The sequence below is a fragment of the Sciurus vulgaris genome, assembly GCF_902686455.1.
Source record: "Sciurus vulgaris genome assembly, chromosome: 7".
Taxonomy (NCBI): Eukaryota; Metazoa; Chordata; class Mammalia; order Rodentia; family Sciuridae; genus Sciurus; species Sciurus vulgaris.
The window spans coordinates 33,620,342-33,643,331 of NC_136467.1; the positions used below are offsets into that span (position 1 = coordinate 33,620,342).

The 22,990-nt window shown below is 35.7% G+C and overlaps 1 protein-coding gene across 2 annotated transcripts in view; it reads right to left on the reverse strand.

The window, feature by feature from the left end:
* Positions 1-22,990, reverse strand: part of ENPP1 (ectonucleotide pyrophosphatase/phosphodiesterase 1) — a 61,132-nt gene that overhangs the window by 22,957 nt on the left and 15,185 nt on the right. For both annotated transcript variants that reach the window (XM_079148182.1, XM_079148183.1), the window contains 6 exons: positions 9,238-9,310; positions 6,516-6,632; positions 5,612-5,737; positions 4,387-4,447; positions 2,178-2,275; positions 64-143 (listed from right to left, as the gene is read on the reverse strand). In XM_079148182.1, the coding sequence (XP_079004308.1) occupies positions 64-143; positions 2,178-2,275; positions 4,387-4,447; positions 5,612-5,737; positions 6,516-6,632; positions 9,238-9,310 (555 nt within the window). The remainder of the gene's footprint in view (positions 1-63; positions 144-2,177; positions 2,276-4,386; positions 4,448-5,611; positions 5,738-6,515; positions 6,633-9,237; positions 9,311-22,990) is intronic.

The following is a 22,990-nucleotide window of genomic DNA, read 5'->3' on the forward strand; positions in this document are numbered from 1 at the left end:
ATCTTATTATTCCCTTGAAATAAGGGAATATAGAGTTGAAAAAAGTTGAAACACAGAGCTTACTGTGACAATGCTGTAGTGATTGGGAAAAGTTTTCGTTGGATACACAGGTCTCAAGTTTTTGGTATACGTTCCACAGTTTTCTAGAAGGTGAAAAAAAAATATATGAAACACATCTGACAATCTGCTTAATATCATTTAGCTTTGAGACCACAGCAATTTAAATCTTGTAAAAAAAATTAGAAGGAATTTATAAGCGGATAAAAATTCAGGATGAATTATAAAGTTACACTTGGGACATAAATTCAGTGTTAAAGATGAGTTTTTTCCTCTTAATCAGAAACAGTAAACAAAATAATTAAGCCAATTAAGTAGTTATGCCGTACTTTACAGTAATGCAAAGTTTAAGGCAGACAAGTTGGAATGACATGATGCTTGCAAGATCTTTGCGCTGACTTAGTGGTCAAATACCTAAATTACAATAGGGAATGAACAAAAAGAAGCTGCACTAGCAACAAAATCTGCAAATTAGAACAAGGGTGTAGTAGGAGTTGGGGTACCAGGTCCTGGGTTACAGAACCAAAACCAGCCACTCCTGGATGAATTGGGCTGCTTAAAAACAAAAGGTAACATTCGGCTTCAAGTCAGAGAAAGCAATGAAGTCAGACTGCTCTGATGGATGGCCTACTCATTTAGCCCTGGTGTCCCACTCCTCTTCTGCTGCCTCTGTTATTGAGGAAGACACTTCTATCTAACGATTCCAGTGTTTTAATACTGCATTGCCTGATAAGGTTCCTCAGATTGTCATGTGCCTACATCACTCACTGTCTTGCTGACAGTTCGGAACTGTAGGTTACACACTCCAATTATCCAATGCTAGGGCTTGGGCTAACTGTGTATTTGATTTCTTTAAAACTACATATGTGGGCACCTACAGTGCCTTAATTTTGAAATCAGAATGCCTTGCTGGTATGATGGAGACAAAAAGCTTCAAAGTTCATGGGCCTACTGGTAAGAACACAACTTTGTCCATATATAGCTAAAAACTTTTTGTGCTAAATATTTACTTAAGATAAAAACTCTTCCTCCAGGTAGAAATTAAAACTGAAATTCTAAAAATCACTGTAAAACTCATTTGGCACTTCATAAGACATACATATGCTTTTATTGAGAGTGATGGTAATGTTTAAAACAATCTCATATACTCATTTATGGGAAATAATATATTAGCATGCCAGAAGAACATTAAAATAGTTGTATTTACACTACAGCGACATAATTACTGAGCACCAGTAAACAGTAAACTTCTTCAATTTTAATGTTCATATGTGGTTATCTTCCTTTTTCAATAATGATAATAACAACTGATTGATACCCATATTGCTGGTTACTAATGTGAGTTTAAAATTTGGGTATCAATAATAGGAAAAGACCATTCTACCATTTCATCAGTGACTTGCAGAATAATCATTCAACTAAGGCCTCAACTGAGATTAAAAAAATTGAAAGGATTCCATTCAAATGATAATACAGGATAAGTAGCCATACTTCTAGTTTATGCTAGTAGTATCATATCAGTTTGTATAAATATGTCAAAATATACTCTACTGTCATGCATAACTAAAAAGAACAAATAAAAAAGAAGGGAATGTTTTAGAGTCTGAAAAAATGATAATTATAATAAAAACTACTCTCTACTGCTAAAAAGTTTCAGTTTTTAAAATTCTAATTTTAAAATAGAATATTCATAAAATAATAAGGAATTTTCCACAAAAAGAATGTAAAATTCTAAGAAAGTATAAATGTGACCAGGCATGGTCATTCATGCCTGTAATCCCAACAGCTGAGGCAGGAGGATTATAAGTTCAAAGCCAGCCTCAGCAACTTAGTGAGACCCTGTCTCAAAATTAATAATAATAAGAAGAAGAAGATAAAAAAGAGTAAATGTGTATAAAAATGGGTTAAAATCCTAAGATAACTATATCATCTTACAAGTATTTAAAAGGCAGCTTTAGAGTGACCACACTTAAAAGACTGGAGCCTCATTCCCAGGTTCAGGCACTCCGAACCTGGAGAAGTCTGGTTAGGTCTGCCAGTACTTTTCCAAAAAAGACTGCTTCCCTAGTCTATCTCACCAAAATCGTGACATCCCAGTCATCAACCCTGAAACTACTCACTTAGTTTGCTAATAACAGGAAGAAGTCCACCCCAAGTGTGTAAATATTCTGCCCTGAATCCATCCAAAGAAAATAAGAGGGTAGGAGGCGAATCAAACCTGGGTAATAAGAAAGGAAAAACAATGTTAAAAGAGCAAAAAGAAGACATCCAGTGAAAATTTTCATCTCCCCAGCATAGGTCCAGTGAATATTTTTCACTGCAGTTGGTATGTAATTATAAATAAACTAACACGTCAGCAAGCACACTTATAAAGGACATTTTACATGTACTTATATTCACATACATGCTTTATCATTGCATCATATGTATCTGTCATCAAATAGTACTTATTAAGCATTCATACTATTTGATCTACCATGCAAGGAACATCATTCATTATTCCTGTCATTCCCAAAGCTAGGCCAAAGGCTATTAAAATATAACAGAATTTCCATAATATGCAGGAGAATAAATGTCAATAAAAAACATTATCTAACTTATGTTTTGTTTTCATTATATTTTTCTGAATGACTACTTTCCAATATTGTCTCTAGTTGAATCTAAAAGACTGTATCTCATATGTATTTAGTTTTTAAACTTAATCCATTTAAAACATAAGTACCTAATACAGAGGTTTGAGAGATCTTCATTATGTTCAAATATTTAATCAATAAAGAAATGATTCAAAGGTTCAAGCTAGGAATGATCAATGAAGTTACACACACACACACACACACACACACACACACACACACATACACATAGTCAATGTATATGGTACAGAAATCCAAAGAGGGGAAAGAAAAAAAAAAACACATATGACGATGTTCTCAGCAAGAGAATAGCTGTGAATGACAGCTGCGTGACTCTCCCAAAATAACCATGGTTGAGAAACTTTGCTTCCAGTGACTCTTGGTAGGTGGTAAGGGATTGTGGACCACCGGGTAACTGTGAAAAGGCCTTCCACAAAAGATTCACTCACTAATTTAAAATTTGCAAGCAAATAACCTACTTTGTCTAAACTTCATCAATCTTATCTCCTTCCCTCCTACTCTCAAACCCAAATGTAAAGCAACCCTGTAAAAGGAGAACATTCTCATATAATTTCTAAATCATATTTATAACACTAACAGTTGTTGCAGATACACTCAGGTCCATACTTGTACAAAACTATTTTTATTCAACAAACAGAAAACATAAAAACAGCTTAGTGGTCTACCAGGTAAATATACTGATATAATAATTTCCATAAGAATAAAATGTGCTCTAAATTATGATCATCTTATAAAGAAAGAAGTTTAGAGTTTCCAATAAGTGATTCAATAAAAATGATCAATACTTAGAAGAGTCAAAACTTGCTAAATCTATAATTTCTAGTATATCCTGCATTAAAAGATAGCTTAGGGTACATGAGAAGTCCCCTTTAAAAAAAAAAAAAAAAAAAAGGCTCTCTTGATGAGATTATTTAGTTTAGGTTTAGTTTTTACCATTGTTTCTATAGTTTTACACCAAAAAAGTACTCTCCCATCCAAAAGGGCAAAAAGGCCCCTTACATAATAAAAACTAATTATATACATGATCAAAATAAGCTAAATATAGGACTAAAATTCTTAAAAGTTTAGAAAAGACATTATTTTAAACAGGTAAATATATATTCTTGCAGATGAATAGTTTAAATTATATGAAACAGTAGATCTCAAGTGGAAAAAAGGATAAATCTCTCTCATACCTTTATAAAATGCCCACCTTTAAATTCCCCATTATAAGGTACTGTACAAAATATTTTAAGGCCAAAAGGAACAAATATGAATTTTTAAAAACTGCTTAATTCCACTCAGTTATGTTATTTATTCCCCAAAATAGTGAACCAAAACACACACATACACACAAAAAGCTACAATTTGTTACAAGTTCAGTTCTCAAAATTCCTAAGGAAAGATGCTTCCCTCTTAGGAAGGAAGATACTAGTCATTCCATTTAGCAATCATGAGCAATGAATACTAACTACTACTGGCCTCTCTTTTTCCACTAGATTCCAGAGTAGGGGTCAAACCATAATCATTTCTACACCACTAGTGCTGAATCTAAGGCCTGGCTAAAAATAATGTTAAAGGAATCAATAATTATTATTTTTTATCTTCATAATATGGAAAGAGAAAAACATGGTCCTTCCAAGAAAGAAAAAGAAATTAAAAAAAAAAAAAAACATGTCTGAGAATCTAATCTTACCCTTCTGGACACTGTGGCTCATTAATGCTCTCACATGTTTCTTCTACCCAACTTTTCTCACCTGAAATATTTTCAAGAAATACAATGAGGTGAGCACACTTAATAATGACAATAATTGTGATGCTTATGAGACACATTAAGATAGAGTCTAAAAACATAACATGTTAAACAAAACATGACAACATGTGGTAGGACACCAGAGAAATACAATGAATAAAGGGAGTTATTCTGTTTCCAAATGAGTTAATTGATGCAAGGAAGAAAACAATGAATGTATAATTCCAAGTCAGCCATTTGTATCTCTGTGTTGTTCTGTGTCCATGGATTCAACCAACTATAGATGAACAATACTTAGAAATGCATTTATACTGCACACATGCAGTGTTTTTCTTTTCATTATTCCCTGAATAATGCAGTGTAACAACTACATGTACGGCATTTACATTGTATAGATGTTATAAAAAAAAATATTTAAAGTATTCTGGAAGATGTGCACAGGTTCCACTGAAGTACTGTGCTATTTTATATGAGGAACTTGAGCGTCCTTGGATTTTGATACCTGCAGAAGTTTGAGAACAAATCCCCATGGACACAGAGGGATGACTACACTATATTTGTGAAAACTTGAGTAGCTTTCTGGTTCTCAAAATTTAATATTTTCAGCTATAATTTATAACCCTTCTTCCATTCACTATATAAAATCTTGGGTATTCTGGTGTCTTCATTTTGTCTCACATAGAGTCAGTTTCTGTCAAGGAATTTCAAGGAACCCTGTAACTCCTGAACAAGGCATTATAATAAAATCAGCTCACGAAATAACTAATCACTAATCTTTGAAGTTAAATATTGTCTTCATTTACAACAAGGGAACTTGGAGCATAAATATCATGCAGAATTGGAAAAGTGGCCTTTCCACAAATACAGCGTTCATCAAAATAACAGGGAAGGAGTGCAACAGGAAGTGAGTGGCTATAGGTAAAACAAGATTAGTCGTGTATAGGTAATAATGGCTATTAATCTGAATGATGGAAAAAAATTTCACTAATCACTCACTCTCTCTACTTACATATGTGTTTTAATTAAAAGTTTTTAAAGTATTTTTTTCAGAAAATATGGGTGGCCAATAAATATGCTTGCTAATATAAAAGCCGGCACCTATGCGAAGCCCCGGAAGACCTGGAAGATTCCAGGCTGCTGGGGAATGGAGAGCATGTGGCAGCCTGACCTTGACACACAGAGCTGTAGTTGATGCAGCAGTCACCCTGGGCCTTGCAGTCGTCAGAACAGGAGCAGAGGTTTCTGGACACTCTTTTCTCCCCACACCTGAATTTGTTGCAAGTCCATATATGTTCTAGAAACAAATGTCAACAACGTGTGTGTTATGGCTTCAACTCAAAGTCAACACAGAATCACTGCCTCCTGGAATAGGAGCCAAGAGAGAGACAACGAACCGTTTCATAACTCTTAGTGACTCACTGAATCTGCCACCACGGCAGTCGCTCTAAACTAACAGATATAAAACATGCACACCCCAATTGTTCGTATTCTACTAAAAACTCAGAATTTCATCATTTTGAAATGTGGACACTTCATCGTTATTATTATACGACTCATAGGAGGACCCTGGCTTCTTCCACCAGCCATAGTTAGGGGTCTCAAAATTTAATCTAAATCCAACTCTCTCCCATTTCAGTAGTATTCCATGGCATATCCAAAGCACACGGAACATTTTTTTGCTCCAAAAGTTTTATTTTTGAATTTAAGTGAACATCTATGAACACAGCTTTAATAGACCCATGATAAAAATATTTACGTGTTTCAGGCATCTTTTTAAAATTTAGTTTAAATGCAAATTAGACTACAATCGCTTTCAGCATACTGTTAAACACAGGCAGTTTTGCTATCCTTAAAATATGTAACAAAGGAAATGTATGAAATTTTTTTTTTCTCTAAGGATCTATTAAAACACAAAGGCTAATGTGAATGTTTATACATGCTAAACTGAAAGGAAATAGAAACCCAAATAAGGGTAAATCACATGCCTGAAAAACATAGAAATTTCTTTTCTTTCCTTTTTTTCAACCTTTTCCTAATGTCATGACTCCATCTTTTCTCCTGCACTTTTTTACCTGGTTCTATACATGTCTCCTGGTAATCTAGACAGCAGTTTCCAAGGTCAACGCAGGCAGCATCACACCGACAGTTCCCGAATGTTCTCTCAAAGCAGCGGCCTTTGCAACTTTTTACTGAAAACAGTGAGCACATTAGATGATTCCAATAATGGTTTCATTTCAAAGCAAGCATCAACTTATACACCTAGCAGAAGTATAGAATAAGTTCAAAAGCTGCTGTAGAAAGTGCAGATGAGGTAAGGGTGACCTGAGATTCTTTTCACAAATATACCCAGGGATACTAATAGAAGGTAATCTTATATGTAAAAATTTACAATTTTATCTCTGCCATAAACAAAAGAAAAATTTTTAAAAATTTTATTACAGGTCTTACTGGGTCTGATAAAATTAAAATACCTATAGTCTGATAAAGAAAGATCAAAATAATCTTTTATTTTAGATGTTCTGAAATGTTTATGCTATGAAAAGTTGGCTAATAAGCAATCCAGGTTTTCCCTAAAATTTCAGACTGTGCGAAAAAAGTTTAAAAGGGGCTATTCTATGAATATTTCGGAAAGGGGAATACCTCATTTAGCTCACTGTGAGTCTTGACGTAAAGCAGCAGTGGCTATAAGAACATGCTCCCCAGTACTGTCCCCACCATGACCTGGAACACCCTTCACCCTCCCACAAGGTTTTCCCAATCTCCCCAACCTAGATCCAATTTCTCTTTTTAAGTTTTTAAAAACTATGTCCTTCCCCTTAATCACAAGATTCTTTGTAATTAGGTTACTTGGTTAATGTCCCAGATTCATACAAGATTGCATACTTCCTAAGAACAAAGGCCACATCTGGATTTTGTTCAGCACACTGAACAAAATCTGCAGGATGCTTCAGGATGCTTGATGTGCAGTTGGCACTAACAAGTTTTTGCTGAATGGATAAATGGTGGCTATGGAAGGAAAATTTTTTTTATTAAAAACAATAATTTTACTGTTTTAACTCTTTACTAAATCAATTGAATAAGTTGAGGTTTTATTGGATTACCAGGAAAATAGGATAATGAATAAAAGAAAAAAATGTAAAATAATGGTTATCTAACAACAACAAAAAAAGGAATAATCATATATCTTAACTTTAATAATGGTCTCCTGATTCAACAAGAAGACACTGTATTGGAATTTAACTCTCATTTGGTACTGGGAAATCAGGCAATTTTAGGGATAAGAAGTAACAACAATAATTTCCAGGGTTAAGAATATTAACTTTCCTACCTCAAAGTAGGTAAAAACTATTTATAATAGTTATTACTTGGAGTAATATTAGTTGGAGTAATTACTGCATCATTAGTATGTATGCAGTAATTTTTAAAAATATGATACATGCTACTTTGGGCTTAGATTAAAATTGCTATTTTCAATCCGTCGAATTGAACTCAGGATTAATTATTTCCGACAACAAAAGTCTGTATAGATGAACCCTTTGGTCTGTAAATTTTTCTTTAGTTATACTTAGACACATTTGCTCTGAACAGAGTGCTGACTAAATAAATAAAATTAAGGGAGGAGGGAAGGACATGGGAAAGTACTGGGGAATGAAATCTATCAAATTATGCTATGTCCATGTATAAACATGCCACAATGAATCCCACTATTACATATCATCATGATGCACTAATTAAAATATTAATAATAATAACAACAGAAGGGAGATCAGTAGAGTACAGCAGATCAGCAGGGGGGAGGAGGGAAGAAAAGGGAAGGTGCTGGAAAATAAGACTGATCAAACTATGTGCATGTATGACTATGGCATAATGAATTCCACTATTATGTATAAGTATAATGCACCAATAAAAATTAAAAGCATAATGCAAAAGATAAAATTACTATATTTATAGTCCACTCATTTCAGCACTTATATGATCATTTAATCATCACTAAAAATTTTCAAATGACTAATGTTACAATTACAGAATAGTTGAACGGGAGGGAAAAAAAATTGTTCGACTTTCAAAGTTGAATTCACAAGGAAAAACATCCAAGAATTTACAGGGGTGAAAAAAGATACCTCAAAGGCATAAGAATGAAAACTATGATTTACTGTGTTTCAGTTTGATTATTTATAGTAACCTTATCAATGCTGGGTAGATTTCTGCATTTGATAGGAAGAGAAACATTATCAGAAACTTAACAATTTCATGATTACTTTGAAACCCACAGTATCTATGATTTAAAAAACCCTAAGAGCAGATACTGATCAGTTTGTGGTTGCCCAGGATGCTAACTGGTCACCTAGCAACCTCTGAGTCTGCTTCAGCAACTAAGTCCTTGGGGGAGAAAGAATCTCAAGAGTCCCTGGGGCGGGGGTGGGTCAAGGAGGGCTCCAGGGTCACAGCACAGAACCTGCTGGCCATGTCTACATTCTTCATTGTTCTTAAGTAATTGTTTTTTATTGTTTTGGGAGGGTTTTGCAGTTTGTTTTTTTGTTTAATTGTTTTGCTTTTCTGTTTTTCTGTTATTTTTGTCACAGTCCCTCTTTCTTGTTTTGGGATAAAAATTTGCAAGTAAGCAAAATTTAAATATCTAACAACATAATACAAGAGCCTCAGGAAGAAGGATCAGACTGCATCAAATGTGCAGGATCTGTGGAGTACTTATAGGATTAGGATTTTACACTTATGCAAGCACAGTGAATAAAGCTGAACACACACACACACACACACACAGGCAATACTAGTTACCTTCTTTGGCGCAACTTGGTTTCAACCCAAATATACAACCAAGGATTGTTGTTAACACACATACTGACAAAACCTGTAAGGGAAGAAAAAGAAAATTAGTGTCAAAATCCTTTTCTTCCAAATGCTGTCTTTCTCTAAATGTTTCTAAACTTGCTGGTGCTGCTTTGTTTTCTGATCTGGCTGCTGGTCACAGGTATGTCTTTACTTTTTGAAAATTTCAAACTGTACTGTCCACTTGGATTCACCTGCTGTTCTGAGTATGTTAGGCTTCAATAAAAAGTTCATTTACATGTCAGCAAATACTTCTAGATCATCCAACAGTAATGTAATGAGAAACACCTCAGAGAGTATAATGAATTAGTCATGAAAATTGCAATACTTGAAGAAAGCAAAAGGAAAATCTACTTAGAGACTCGATTTCCAATTTGTTAATCCATTAAAGGAAAATGAGAGCATTACATGCCTCACTTGACAGTGAACAACGCAAACATAAGCATAGAAACCTACATGCAGTATGGGCCAAGCACTGAGTAGGGTTACTTGCTCCTTCCTGGTCCCAAATGTTGCCACACATGGGTTGTGTGATTTGGGGTGATCACTTAATCTCTCTAGGCACCAGTTTATTGATCTATAAATCTAAGGGGAAGGACGATGTGGATCTCTAAAATCTTTCCAGGGTTAACATTTGCCACATTCTTGTTCTCATTAACATATGTCTAATGAAAACAGGGAACTATCAGAGAAAGTTTGCACAAAGAAGTTTGTGAGGATGGAAGAAGACAATAAGGTATCAGAAGAGAGTACTCATGGATTCTCCTAAGCTTTTGATGGTACAGCATAAATGGACATAATTATATGGAAGGGTATTTATCAAATACCTATCAAAAAAGGCAAAAATTCATTTTATTGTCAATTATAAAGTATAGGGAAATGAAAAATAGTAAAACTATCCTCTATTTTGTATACTGTAATTTAAAACAGTAAGATAATGAATTTCAAATTTTTACTTCTTTGTAAAATTTACCTAAAACAGTTTGAACAATATTTTCTTCTCACCCATCATATAACTTATGGTTCAGAGTGAGAATCTTTTCTATGCCTTGGGAAGTTATCATATTCCTTCCTAAATTTAGATCCATTTCCAGCATTTAACCTTTGCACTTTCAATTTTGTGAACCATCAGTTCCTTTCCTATGAAGTTTGGTGCCTGTGTCACTTCCTCTGGGACATCTTCTTCCTCTTTGTTACAACCACAATCCTCACATACATCCATAAATTTGCCTTCACTAAATTCCTCAGGCATCATATCAAATGTACTGATCTTATGGCGGCAGCAGCTTCCCCATGGTTGACTATTTCATCCATAACTCCATTTACATTCAACTAGAATTTCACTTCCTGCATCGTCACTTTTCTTTACTGCACTTTCAATCCATCATTCGATTCCCTTTTCAATTATAAATTTTTATAGAATATCACATAGGCTTACTATCAGGAGGCAGAGAAGCAACACAACTACATACTTTGCTGCCGGTGTGTGAATAGACTAAAAGATGCACAGAGGCCAGCCACTGACAGACTTTGAAACAAATGTGATTGGCTACTGAGTAGGATATGCACCTGATATTTACACAGTAATTCAAAGACTGATGAGCTAGTAGCCAAGTCTGTACTTTTAAGGCAATTACTCATAGTAAATATACCTGGGAAGCTTAAATTTTAACCATGTTGTGGGAAGTTGGTAATATTTAATTGCACAGTGGTAACTGAAAATGTGCATGTTAGAGAATCAGGAAGCTAGCACTGCAGTACTCTCACAAGTGGGCAACATAGTTACGCAAGGACATTTTAAAATGGTTTGTATTCATTAAAAAACAAAACACTTTTTTAAGGAAAGTGGTTTACCAAATCACGTTTTATCTATACAATGGAACACTCTCAGAGGATTAGCCTGAGGGGCATGTCAGAAGACATAAAAATAAAAACTCACACATCCACAAAAACCTGAGCAAGATGAAGTTGGAAGTAGATGATGATGGACCTCCTCAGTTTTCTTGGCCCAGTAAGACGCATCTATTGGCAGTGAGGAAGTCAAGATGGGGCTCTGAGGAAACAGTGAGGACTTGGGATATCCCGTGTGAAGGATGGCAGTGAATCAGAGGGGACATGAAGACCAAGTCAACAGGAAAAAGTAAAAAGACTCTCAAGTGCTGGGAGCCCAGCTTAACCTGAATGGCCTGAAACTCTAGAAAATGAAATGGGGACATGGGATAAGAAGATGACATGGCCCTGGGGAAATGGAAGGCAGGCAAGAGAGCACAAAGGGACAGGGAATCAGGAGTGGGTGGGCTGGCCAACAAGAGTAGGAGGCCATGAGTATGTACAGGAAGAAAAGGAAAACTTCCGGAAGATTTGGTAGTAAGCAAGTATTTAACCTGCAACTACTAGTTTAAAGTACACCTGGTGTATATAACTCTTTAGCCTCTTAAGTAGCAGAAGATAAATGCTGAGGTTTTAAAAACCACCTCTTCACTGTTAAAAAAAAAAAAGTTACTTAGATTTGATTTTTATAAGATAATATGTACCACAGAACTGAATCAAAATCGCAATAATATGTAGAAGGAAATGAGAGGGAGGGGGGTATGAAAATGGTGGAATGAGACAGACATCATTACCCTCTGTACATGTATGATTACACGAATGGTATGAATCTACATCGTGCACCCTAGAAACGAAATGATGTACCCCATTTGTGTACAATGAATCAAAATGCAGTCTGTAAAAAATTAAAAGCTAAATAAAAATGATAATAAAAAAACTTTTAAAAAATCGTGATAATCAGTTATTTCTCATGTGTAGTCACCCCCATAAAAGAGGAAATTTGGAATATCTACTACTCTGTTACAAAACAATCAAAATGTTTTAGTAGGAAAATTCTCTTCAACAATTTCCAGAGCTGTGAAATCTTACTCAGTTTTGAAGTTTCTTCTCAAAGTTGTCTAATTCAGCATTGTCAAAATCCACCATCCCTTCATTATCTCTATACCAATTTAGGCATTTTAATATTTTGATATTTTCTTGGAAACTATAGAAAAAGCACTTTACCTTTAAAAACTTGAAGCTGGAAAATAAAGCAAAGTTGTTGAAATTTTTGCCTCCATGTTAAAAGAATATTCATTTGGAGTTTCCTGTTTGTTTAGGATTCCTAAATCACTGGTATTTCTTACATATTTAGTGAACTAGAGAAATAGACACTTTCAAAACCCTGTTTTTTTCCCCTCACTGATTCTCTCAAATACACAGGCATTAATTTAACATGTTATTATTCTTTCTTTATCAAGCATTCAATGAAATATGAATGCCCTACTGCTGCATTCCCTGGGCTAATGACCAGATACAATGAGAGCAACTCAGACCCCCATAAAGAAACAAAGGGCAGTAGACATTAAGATAAATGACTGCAATGGAACTGGTCAAGAGCTAGAGTAGAAATATGTAAAAAAATGCTAACAGCAGAGAGAACAGCAAAGGAGAGAAGGGTTACAAAAGGCTTCACACAGAGACATTGGGAGAAAAAAGGATTTCCTCCTCTAGCAATAAACAAATGTTTGAATATCTGCCAATATGCACAAAATTAGATTCAGTAGGGAGGTACCAAAAGAATATTCGGGGTAAAATACCTAATCTCAGATTTTATTATCTAGTAAGGGCAACAATTCTAGAATGATATCCTATGTCAACGACAGAGATAGGAAATAGCAAGAAGCAACCTAACAATTAATCTCTGCAGTGACGACATATGCAACAGTGCTTCAAGTGAAGTCATGGGCGTACAGAAGACAGCACCAGCCTGGAAAAGAAATAGAGCAACCATGACTGTATCACTGACACTTACACAGCACCTGCTGAGTGTCAGGCGGTTCTTAATCATATTGAATCACTTCACATAATGTCACAGGACAAGATAGGGGGTGATGATTATACCAGTTTAAGGAAACTGAGCTACAGAGATTAGTAATTTGTCAAGAACCGTGAAGTGGAAAGCAAAAGCAGCAAGATTCGAACTCACAGGTAGGCTGCAAAGGGCCTGGCACAAAGTGGGGGTTTATGGAGAGGGTGAAAGTGGGTTGAGGCCTTGGAGAAGCCAGTGGGGAGTTGTTGGGGCATTTAACTGCGGAAGTAACATGACTAAATGTACAAGTTCTAGAAAGGTCCTCTGGCAACACCATGGAAGGCTGGGGTCCACCTGGGCAATGAGTCCACATGGGCCATGGGGGCTTGTCCCTGCCTGCCCCTCTTCTCCCAGGAGATGCTCTCTGCTTTTCTAGGCCTTGCCTCACCCCAGTTAACAGCAGCCCTGACCATTCTCCATGAGCTTTGTTTATTTGTCTGTCTCTGACTAGACTTAAGTTCCAAGGAGCCATGAATTTATTTATTCACTTCTGTATTTATTTATTCATTTCTGTATTTTTATCTAGCAGAATGCCTTGCACATAGTAGACTTTCAACAAATAATCATTAAACTCAAAGCCATCAAGGAGTGATTTTAGTGAACACAATTTTGGAAAAAAAAAAAAAAAAAGCATGATCCCTCACTTTTCCTCATCTGATTTGACAAAGTTCATCAGTTCATTAAGTGCTTCTTTGTCCACCTTACATAAAAGATATCTATAATAAATACACAAGCAAAAAAAATATTTAGGAAATGGTAGATTGCTGGATTTGGTAATGTGACAGATGGAATAAAACTCCAAACCTTTGTGAGGATGAATTAGCTAATCTCATTGTCTACCAGACCTCTGACCTTTGACAAAGCTGCATATTTTCTGGGAAAAACTGAGAACTCAGTCCATGGCAGCACTGTGAGTCTTTGGGGATATTCCTTCCTGGAAAATGAGAATTAGACTCTAATAAGTAAATTCAGTCCTAAGCATTACAAAGTTCAAAGCAGATTTAGAATCTTTTCTCGGAGCAAGTTCCTAAGTGCACTCAAGCAGCTGTTCTGCTTGGCCTCTGCTACACTCAGCATCATTTTAGTTATGTTTGACGTCCCTGAAGGAGATCCTCACAAACTGCAGTGAAATTGTATATGAAACAATTTATGGAACCAGTTACGTAAAATGGGGAAAAGAGACATCAAGCCAGAACAAGCATATCACACAGAGGCAAACCTGACACTCAGTCTCAGTGAAACATTAATACCTGGAAGCTGCAGACATCTGCCCAGTGGAAAGATCTTCCACTGCAAAGCAACTGAAGTTCAAATCCCACTTCTGCCAATTCATTGATTCAGCATTTAACAAACATTTCTTGAGATCCTACATGCTGAGCATTCATCTAGTGCTAGGGATAGAGCAGTGATCTTGTGGGGGTTATACTCTGTATACTCTGGCAACTTCTAGAAAACACCAGCTATGAGACCGCTGAATGTTTCATATCCTCATTAAGTCTCTCTGGTTTTTGTTTTTGTTTTAATCTATAAAAGGGTGCTGATACCTACCACACAAAGTTGTCAGTGACTCTGGCCATAATGTATAGAAAATGCCTGGATAGATGTATGGGGCCAGAAGTACTAGATAATTGACAGTTCCTACTGGGAATATCCAACTCACCAAGAGGACTGGGCCCACTAGAGATTCTTCCAAGAGGACAATAAAACACCAGCTATGTTTTCTTTTCCTTTCTTCTTCCTCCTCCTCTTCCTCCTCCTCCTCTTCTTCTTCTTCTTCTTTTTTTTTTTTTTTTTTTTTTTTTTTGGTACTGTTGGTACTGGAGACTGAACCTAGGAGTGCTTAACCACTCAATCACACCCCCAGCCCTTTTATTTATTTTTTAAGACAGGGTCTTGCTAATTTGCCGTGGCTGGCTTTGAACTTGTGATCCTCCTGCCTTGATCTTCTGAGTCATTAGGATTTCAGTTGTCCACCATCACGCCCGGATGATCTCAATCTTGAAAGATTTTTTTCCTGGTTATACAATTCTAGGTGGGCAACTATTTTTCTCTCAGGACAGTGATGATAACATTTACTGTCTTATGCTACAATCACCACTATTGAGACTTTAGCTTGTTCTCCTATCACACTTTTGAAAGAAATTGTTTATTCCTCTAACACCTTTAAATTTTTGAAAAATTTTAACTTTATGTTCTGCAATGAATTCTATTGTTTGTTGATATATTTATCTTATTAACTCTGGCTAAGATGCAAGGAGTTACTTGTATCCCAGGATTGGTGTCTTTCATCAGTTCTAGAAATTATTGTCTCTTCAAATAATGTCCAAAGTAAAAAGAGGTAAGATGGATAATAGGCACAGAAAACAGTAAACTATGAAAAACCACCTAGAAAGTTTTTAGGAAAAAATCAAATAAAACACTAGAAATGAAAAGTAAAATGAACAAAATTCAGTGATTAGGCTCAACAGTAGAAGAGACATAGTAGAAGACAGAATTAGTGAGCCGGAAGACAGTTTAGAAGACAGTTCTGCATGTAGCCTGAAGAAAAAGACTAAAAGAAATTATATTTCTTCCAATTCACTATTATTTATTCCAGTTTCTTCAAAAATTGTCAAATGGCTCTGTAATTTGTGTCAAAAATGGGGGTAATGGAAGTCTTTTCTTCTACCATATGAAATTTCTGTTTCTTTTGGCATGGTGACATTTTCTTTTGTGATGTTAGTTATGTTCTATTCATTGACATTAAAGATTTTAAGAATTAAAGCCTAAGACAAAGATGTATTCTTAGAGAAAAAATTTATACTTGTTTCAAAGAGGAACCTTGTGGAAACTTCAAGCTTGAAACCATCTTCACATTTTGAAGAAAATACAGTGGGACTAACTTGCATTGTCTTTATATATGAAGAATACATAATAAATTACACAATAGTTACCTTGACAGATTGTTTTAACTTTACAAAATACGCTGGATGTGCAATACAGTATACTTACAGTAAAATACATGCCTTACAGGTATACAAATGTGCAACAATTTCTTCTGAACTGAAGTTTTTATTTAAAAACTTTAACTTCATTTTTGAGTTACAAAAGCTTCTGAAAATAGATCTTTTATATCTCTATCCCATTTTCAACCTCATCAAATTCAACTGAAGAAATTTAATGTCTGTCTGTACTGTGCCAGGGAACACATAATAATGAGAACTGTCTTAGAGCAGAATGTCTTCATTATCACAATTATGTCAGTCTTGGCAATTATAAGAATAGTAATGTTTAAAATTATCTCATTAATGGGTCTTCTTTAAGAACCACAGAAACTGTTAAATAAGGATTTAGCAACTTATGATTAGTACAGGTTGAAGGTTACAATGCTGGAAGAGGAAGTGCTAAAATAAAAAAAGTAATGGAAAGTGATTTTATAAAGTTGTAAGCAATTATTAAACTACACATATACAATGACAAAAGAAAACCCAAATAAGCTACGAAACTCACCCTTGTTCTTGGTGGACAAAGTCATTTATTACCAAACCACTACGTGTAATAGTGATGATAAGGGGCAGTCAGAATGCTAATGGCAACATAACAGAAGGGAATTCCATACTGGCTTCCCTTGGCTCTCTACAGATCCATATGTGTGAAGTGGGATTTGTCACTGTCTGCTCAAGCCAGCTGCTAAGCTGCTTTTAGGACTCTCTGAGTGAGTGAGTTCCAAGACAGCAAAGCAAACAGGCTTTGGCACTCTTCCTAAGAGAGATTCCTCCTTTATAAATAAAATGAATCTCTGCTCTGTAGTTGCCAATAGAGACCTCTCTACAAACACAAATGAGAAAATACCAGCTTTAAAATGAAAGAAAGTAAGACAGAAGTCCACGAAAACATGTTTCAAAGACACACCCACAATTTTGTTTGACTTTCCAAGAATCCACAATTAATGCATTTTTTTATAATAATGATTAATGGAATTACTGGATGTATGGCATCATTTCAAATAGTACTTGCTTCTAACATATGTTAGAAATAGTGCCATAAATCTGGTACATTTTTCAAAAGGCCAAATACTTCTCATGTATAATAAGTAGGAAAAATCAGTATGAGGCCAAGCTTAACAGCCTTTGCCCAAATGGATTATAGTTATGAATAAAGCAAATTAATGATCCACTGTTATATTCACATTGAAAAACCACATGTTCTTCTTTGGAAACTTAACATTCCTTTTGACACCTTTCTTTTAAAAGAACGGAAGAGATGAGAGAAAGTCAGAAAGAGATGGAGAAGTCTTGTGATTAAGGCACCAAATAGAAATCCTTAAATTATTACTTTAAACACAGGCACTCTAACATGTTCCTCCTGTCACTAGAGGCTCTGGACATCCTACCTTTTCCTAAGTGACAGCACATATATATTTTAACTTTCCAGGATGACACTATGTACATGAAAGACAGAGAACACAAAGCTTTCAAGATAATATAAATCTGCTATAACCAAAAAATGCAGTCCCAAATAATCAAGGACTAAAAACTACATAGAGCTAGCTCAACTAGTCTCTTAGGCAGATGATGCTATCAGATTCATCTCTAAACTAATATAATAATCCAAAAAATATTTTGGCATATTTTATAATAGAAAATAAGTTTATTGTTTTTCTGCTTTTCCATTAATTATCCTGGTAAACACACATTTGAAGAAAGGACTCAAAGGAAACTATCAGTAAACCATGAGAGGATATAATGACAATTGAAAAATTATTTTTAGGAGGGCAGGTTAAGATGAAATAGCAAATTAAAAGCCTAGCTTAAGAAAGCAGAAAGAATGTTAGTACTTTACCAACTCAACTGTATGGCAATGATTAATATTTAGTCATTTTCAATTAAAAGTATAAGTATGTCACAATTGTGACCATAATCACAAAGGAACCAATAACTCCCATGCCTTTCTATCTGAATTAAGATATGTATTAAATCTGGGGTTTTGTGATCTTAAAAAGAGTCACATCATAGGCAAAATATTGGCCAAGGCTGAAATTTTCTGTGGTCCCTAATACATCTACAATACCTATGAACCTATTTCTCCCCAACAACCAATTCTACCTTAATTTGGATCGCCCTTGACCCTATATGCTACCCTCCTCTCTTAAAGACCATTACCCCAAAGATACACCCATGTATCATTCTTGGTTGAACATAGGCTATTGGAATAAAGGAGGAGGCCTGTCCTGGGAACGGCCTGAAACAACAGCCCTGAGGCCTTACTTTCCCCAGGCAAGGTAGAGAGGGGCTGGGAACTCACCCGCACCATGCCCTTCAGGCTAGAGATCTTTCCTGGAGCCCTCCAAGGGAAATGGTTCATCTCAGGTAGCTATTCTCTTATCATGCTAACATTTTTGTTTCAGTAAGTACCACACATTCCAAAAACAGGAATAACCACCAAGCATTTCAAAGAAAGGAATAACCAATAGAAATTACTTCTGCCTCAGTGAGCAAAGATCTCAAAGTGAACTTCTCCAGGATCTAAGTACTTTCACAGACCATTTCTCTTTGAAGTTAAAGGTCAAAGAAGAAAACATCCATCTAATAGCATACAGCAATGGCTCTGCTCAGCTTTGATGTTGACCTGATGACCCTCCCCCCATGATTTGTACACCCTCACAGAATATGGAGTAACAAGCAAGTCATCAATAAGGTCAGTGACTCAAAACACCTCAATTGCAAATCAGGATCATGCTTCAGGCCAGAAGATAGCGCCTCAGATACAGAATCCAATTCCTACACTGCAGCTTCAATTCAAATCCACAAATGGCTAATGCCCCTGAGTCGTCACAGAATTATTAACTATCAATACTTCTGTTCTTGGTCTGATGGCTTAATTTAACTGTCTTCTGTCTTCAACAGAATGTTAAATGCTCACTGTGGTCTTTCTTTATGTATTCGTCTAACTTACTTCAGCTTCTTAAGAAAAGCAATCTATGGAGAAAAGGGATCTTGAGGAAATTGTCCGGTCAACAGGATTTCTATCTTCTGTCTTAAAAGAAAATAAAATGGCAGAGTAAATAATTAAAAATATAAAACAAAATCACTAGAAAAAAGATGGGCAAATATTTTTATAATTTTCAGGTATTAGATACATTTACCGGCATGGGAACAAAATCCAGAAATTATAAGGAAAATCTGATAAGCCTGAGTCCAAAAACACCTATGAATTTCTATAAGCTAAATCAGAACATCCAGCACAAACAAAATTGAGGCAGGAAAATTTATGATGAAATTTTCAACATACGACAAAAGGTTGCTTTCTCTGATATTTTATAATGAAGTTATAAAAAAGTAGAAAAAGATGCTCCAAATTTTTAAAACACCAAAAGAAATAAACCAACTATGTAAAGGGCTAAAAATTGCCAATGAAAATATTTGAAGATCACATTCACTAAAATTCCAAAACCACAAACCATTGAATGCTTTTTCTCTCTGCTGAAATAGACAAATATTAAAAAGATTCATAATTACAAGAGTTGGCAGGCATGTGAGAAGAAATAGGCCCTTCTATGCTGGCTTCACAGAAGTTTAAAAATATTGCTTTCTAAAGGTCGTTTAGATGAATCTACCTAAATCCAAACTGTGCATATCTTCTATACCTGTGATTCTAATTTTATTAATGTATCCATTAATACTATCCACATATGTAGATACTCAATAGAAAGATATTTATTGTAGTATTGCTTATAATAGCAAAAATCTATGACTCTTCTAAATTTGTTGATAAAAAATTGAGTAAACAGAGTATGCGATATTATATATGTTTGGGTTTTCATTCATGATTTCCAGGCTCATCATTCTCCCCAATGTAGTCATAGAAACTACTCCTTTCCTGCCTTTCAGTCTTGTGGCTGGACAGAAATTAATTCCCGGACCCATGTCATCTGACAGTCATAAGAAACTCCTCACTCCAAATGGCCTCTGCCCCAAACCCTGGAAGGAGCAATACTGCGCAGAGACCAAGAATGCTGAAGCACACAGGCCTTACTGGGTTTCCCATTTAGCTTATTAGCCTCATATCATTCCCTTTCTGTCTGATCACAGCTCACCATGGTCATCCATTCTTCTATCATGTCTATGTAATGAAGTTTCCATAAAAAGCCCAAACGACAGGGTTTGAAGATCTTGGGGAGAACTGAACATGTAGAGAGCAGCATACCCCAAAGGACCCAGATGCTCCATATTTCTTCTCCTATACCTTGTACTATGCATCTCTCTATCTGTATCCTTTGCAGTGTCTTTTATAACAAGTCATAGATGTGTCAACCTGAGTTTTGTGGCTGCTCAAGCGCATTGATTAAACCCAAAGAGGATGTTGTGGGAACCCTGGTTTTTAACAAGACAGTCAGAAGCACAGACTAAAAACAATGTGGGGCTGGCAGCTAGTGTCTGGGGTAAGGTCAGTCTTGGAGACTGAACTCCCAACCTGTGGGATCCCATGCCATCTCTAGGTAGACAGTGTCATAAATGAATAGAAGACCCAGCTGGTGACCACAGCTATAGAATCACTTGCTGGCCAGTGCAGAGAAATGCTCACACCTTCTGGGGTCACAGAAGTCTGCTGTGTTGACTGATGTGGTATGACAGCAGAAGGAAAACAGACACTTTGTTTTTCTCCAGCACATGAATAGATCATCATAAATCCGTACAATGTAAAATACCACCCAATTATTTTCAAATTATGTAGATTTATTCCTGGAATACTTGCTCTAAATTCCATTAGCCTTTAGTCCCCATGTAAACAATAAAGTAATTATTCTCCACCAGGCAGTGAGGAAGGCCAAGCTGTCCCAGGCAGAGGGATCACAGGGGAGACCCTGAGACTACATGAAGAGACAGAATTGAGATGTCAAGCCAGCCCCTAGAGGCTCTGGCCCCTGCCGTTCTAATTTTAATCACCAGCTGACTGCAGCTGCATGAACTGCATGAACATCATAAACTGCATCTGCCCTGCCACACCCTCCCCAAATTCTGACCCACCAAAAACCATGAGAGATTTTTTAGTCCATCAAACTGAGGACCAGATGCTGAACAGGAACGAATTTATCAAATTCTAATACAAACCAAAATGGCTTCTGGACCACAGGAGGCTCATTGCCTGTCTCCTGCCAGATATTTATACTTAAACCATTTGCAAGGTAAAATTATTAATAAAGAAATTTAAGAGTTGGCTTTGCTGAAAATGTGCAACCAGCCAGCTTCATTGAAAGGCAATGGCCTGGGCTGTCATTACTTCACTGGAGGAAGGAAATCCCTGACCACTACTGCACACATGGAGCACTATGGGATGTAGGCGTGTACTCCTCTTCCCTCCTCTTTGGTAAATGCGGAGGACAAGCAGAGAGGTTTATGAAAGTCCACTCCTGATTTGCAGGTGGAGAAATGGACTAGACACACTAGTTTTATAGTATCAAGCAAACCTGCAAGAAAAAAACAACAGGACAAGGTGAGCTGAAAAGTCTGAAACACGCTGGAGTGCCAGAAAGTAAGGAACTACTAAATATGCAGAAACACACACACACACACACACACACACACACACACACACACACACAATGACAGGGGTATGGCAAAGGGACAGAGAAACCAACTCCCAATGGCTTAGGACAATTTGAGCAAAACAATAAATAACAGAGTATTGGGATAAAATCCAAAGTATAATATTAATGAGTTCATATTTATTTTTTAAAAGCATGGAAAAGAATAGGCAAATCTCCTACACAGAAGAATTCCAAATAAATTATGTAGCTATTCCACCAACACAGAGGTAGAACATAAGTCTATATCCCTTGAGTATGGGATGGGCACAGTGACTTTCTTCCAAAGATACAGTATAGAAAGGGATGAATAAAGTAGCTTTATAGTGGAAACATTTGAAAAAGACTATGTCAGCCAGGAAATTAAGGTCAACATCATTAAGATTAAGTCATATTAATGACATAGACTCAATAAAATTTGTTGAGAATGGCACTTCACCCATGTGGTCTACCTTCCCAAACTACAGCATCCAAGTCTAATCATGAGAAAAATATCAGACAAATCCCAATTGAGGGACATTCCACAAAATACATGACTCAATCTTTCAAAACTGTCAGTCATCAAAAGCAAGGAAAGTCTGAGAAATTTAGCTAAAAAGAGTCTAAGGAGACACACAACTAAATGTAAAATAGTATTCCTGGATGGGATACTGGAAGAACAAACAAAAAAGAACAGTAGTGGAAAAAGCCAAGGTTATCCAAATAAAGCATGGACTTTATTAATAAGAATACATCAATACTGGTTCATGAGTTGTAGTAAATGTACCATCGAATTTTTGAGATATTAGGAGAGGGAAACCAGGTATGATGTGGACAGGAACTCGACTAGCTTCACAACTTTCCTGTTAATATATATAATATTTATATATATTAATCATATTGTATGTATTATAAATATTAATATTATTAATATTAATAAATATTAAATATATATTTGTTCAAAATGGAGTGTTTATTGGGAGAAAAAGAAATAGGTATGAATCCATATTATTCTTCCATAAATTTTCCATTTTCTTTAAAATAATGTTAAAGCCCATACATGTACATAATTAAGAAACAACTCTACATACAATTGTTTCATCCTTTTGCATATAATGCTACTTTAGAAACACTTTCTTAATTTACCAATAAGTCTTTTTAAAAAAAGTTTTTAAGTAGATCTATAGATTGGGATGTGAAATATGTAAGTAAAACACACTATAGATAAGTGAGAAAAGCAAGCTGAATGTTCACTTCAT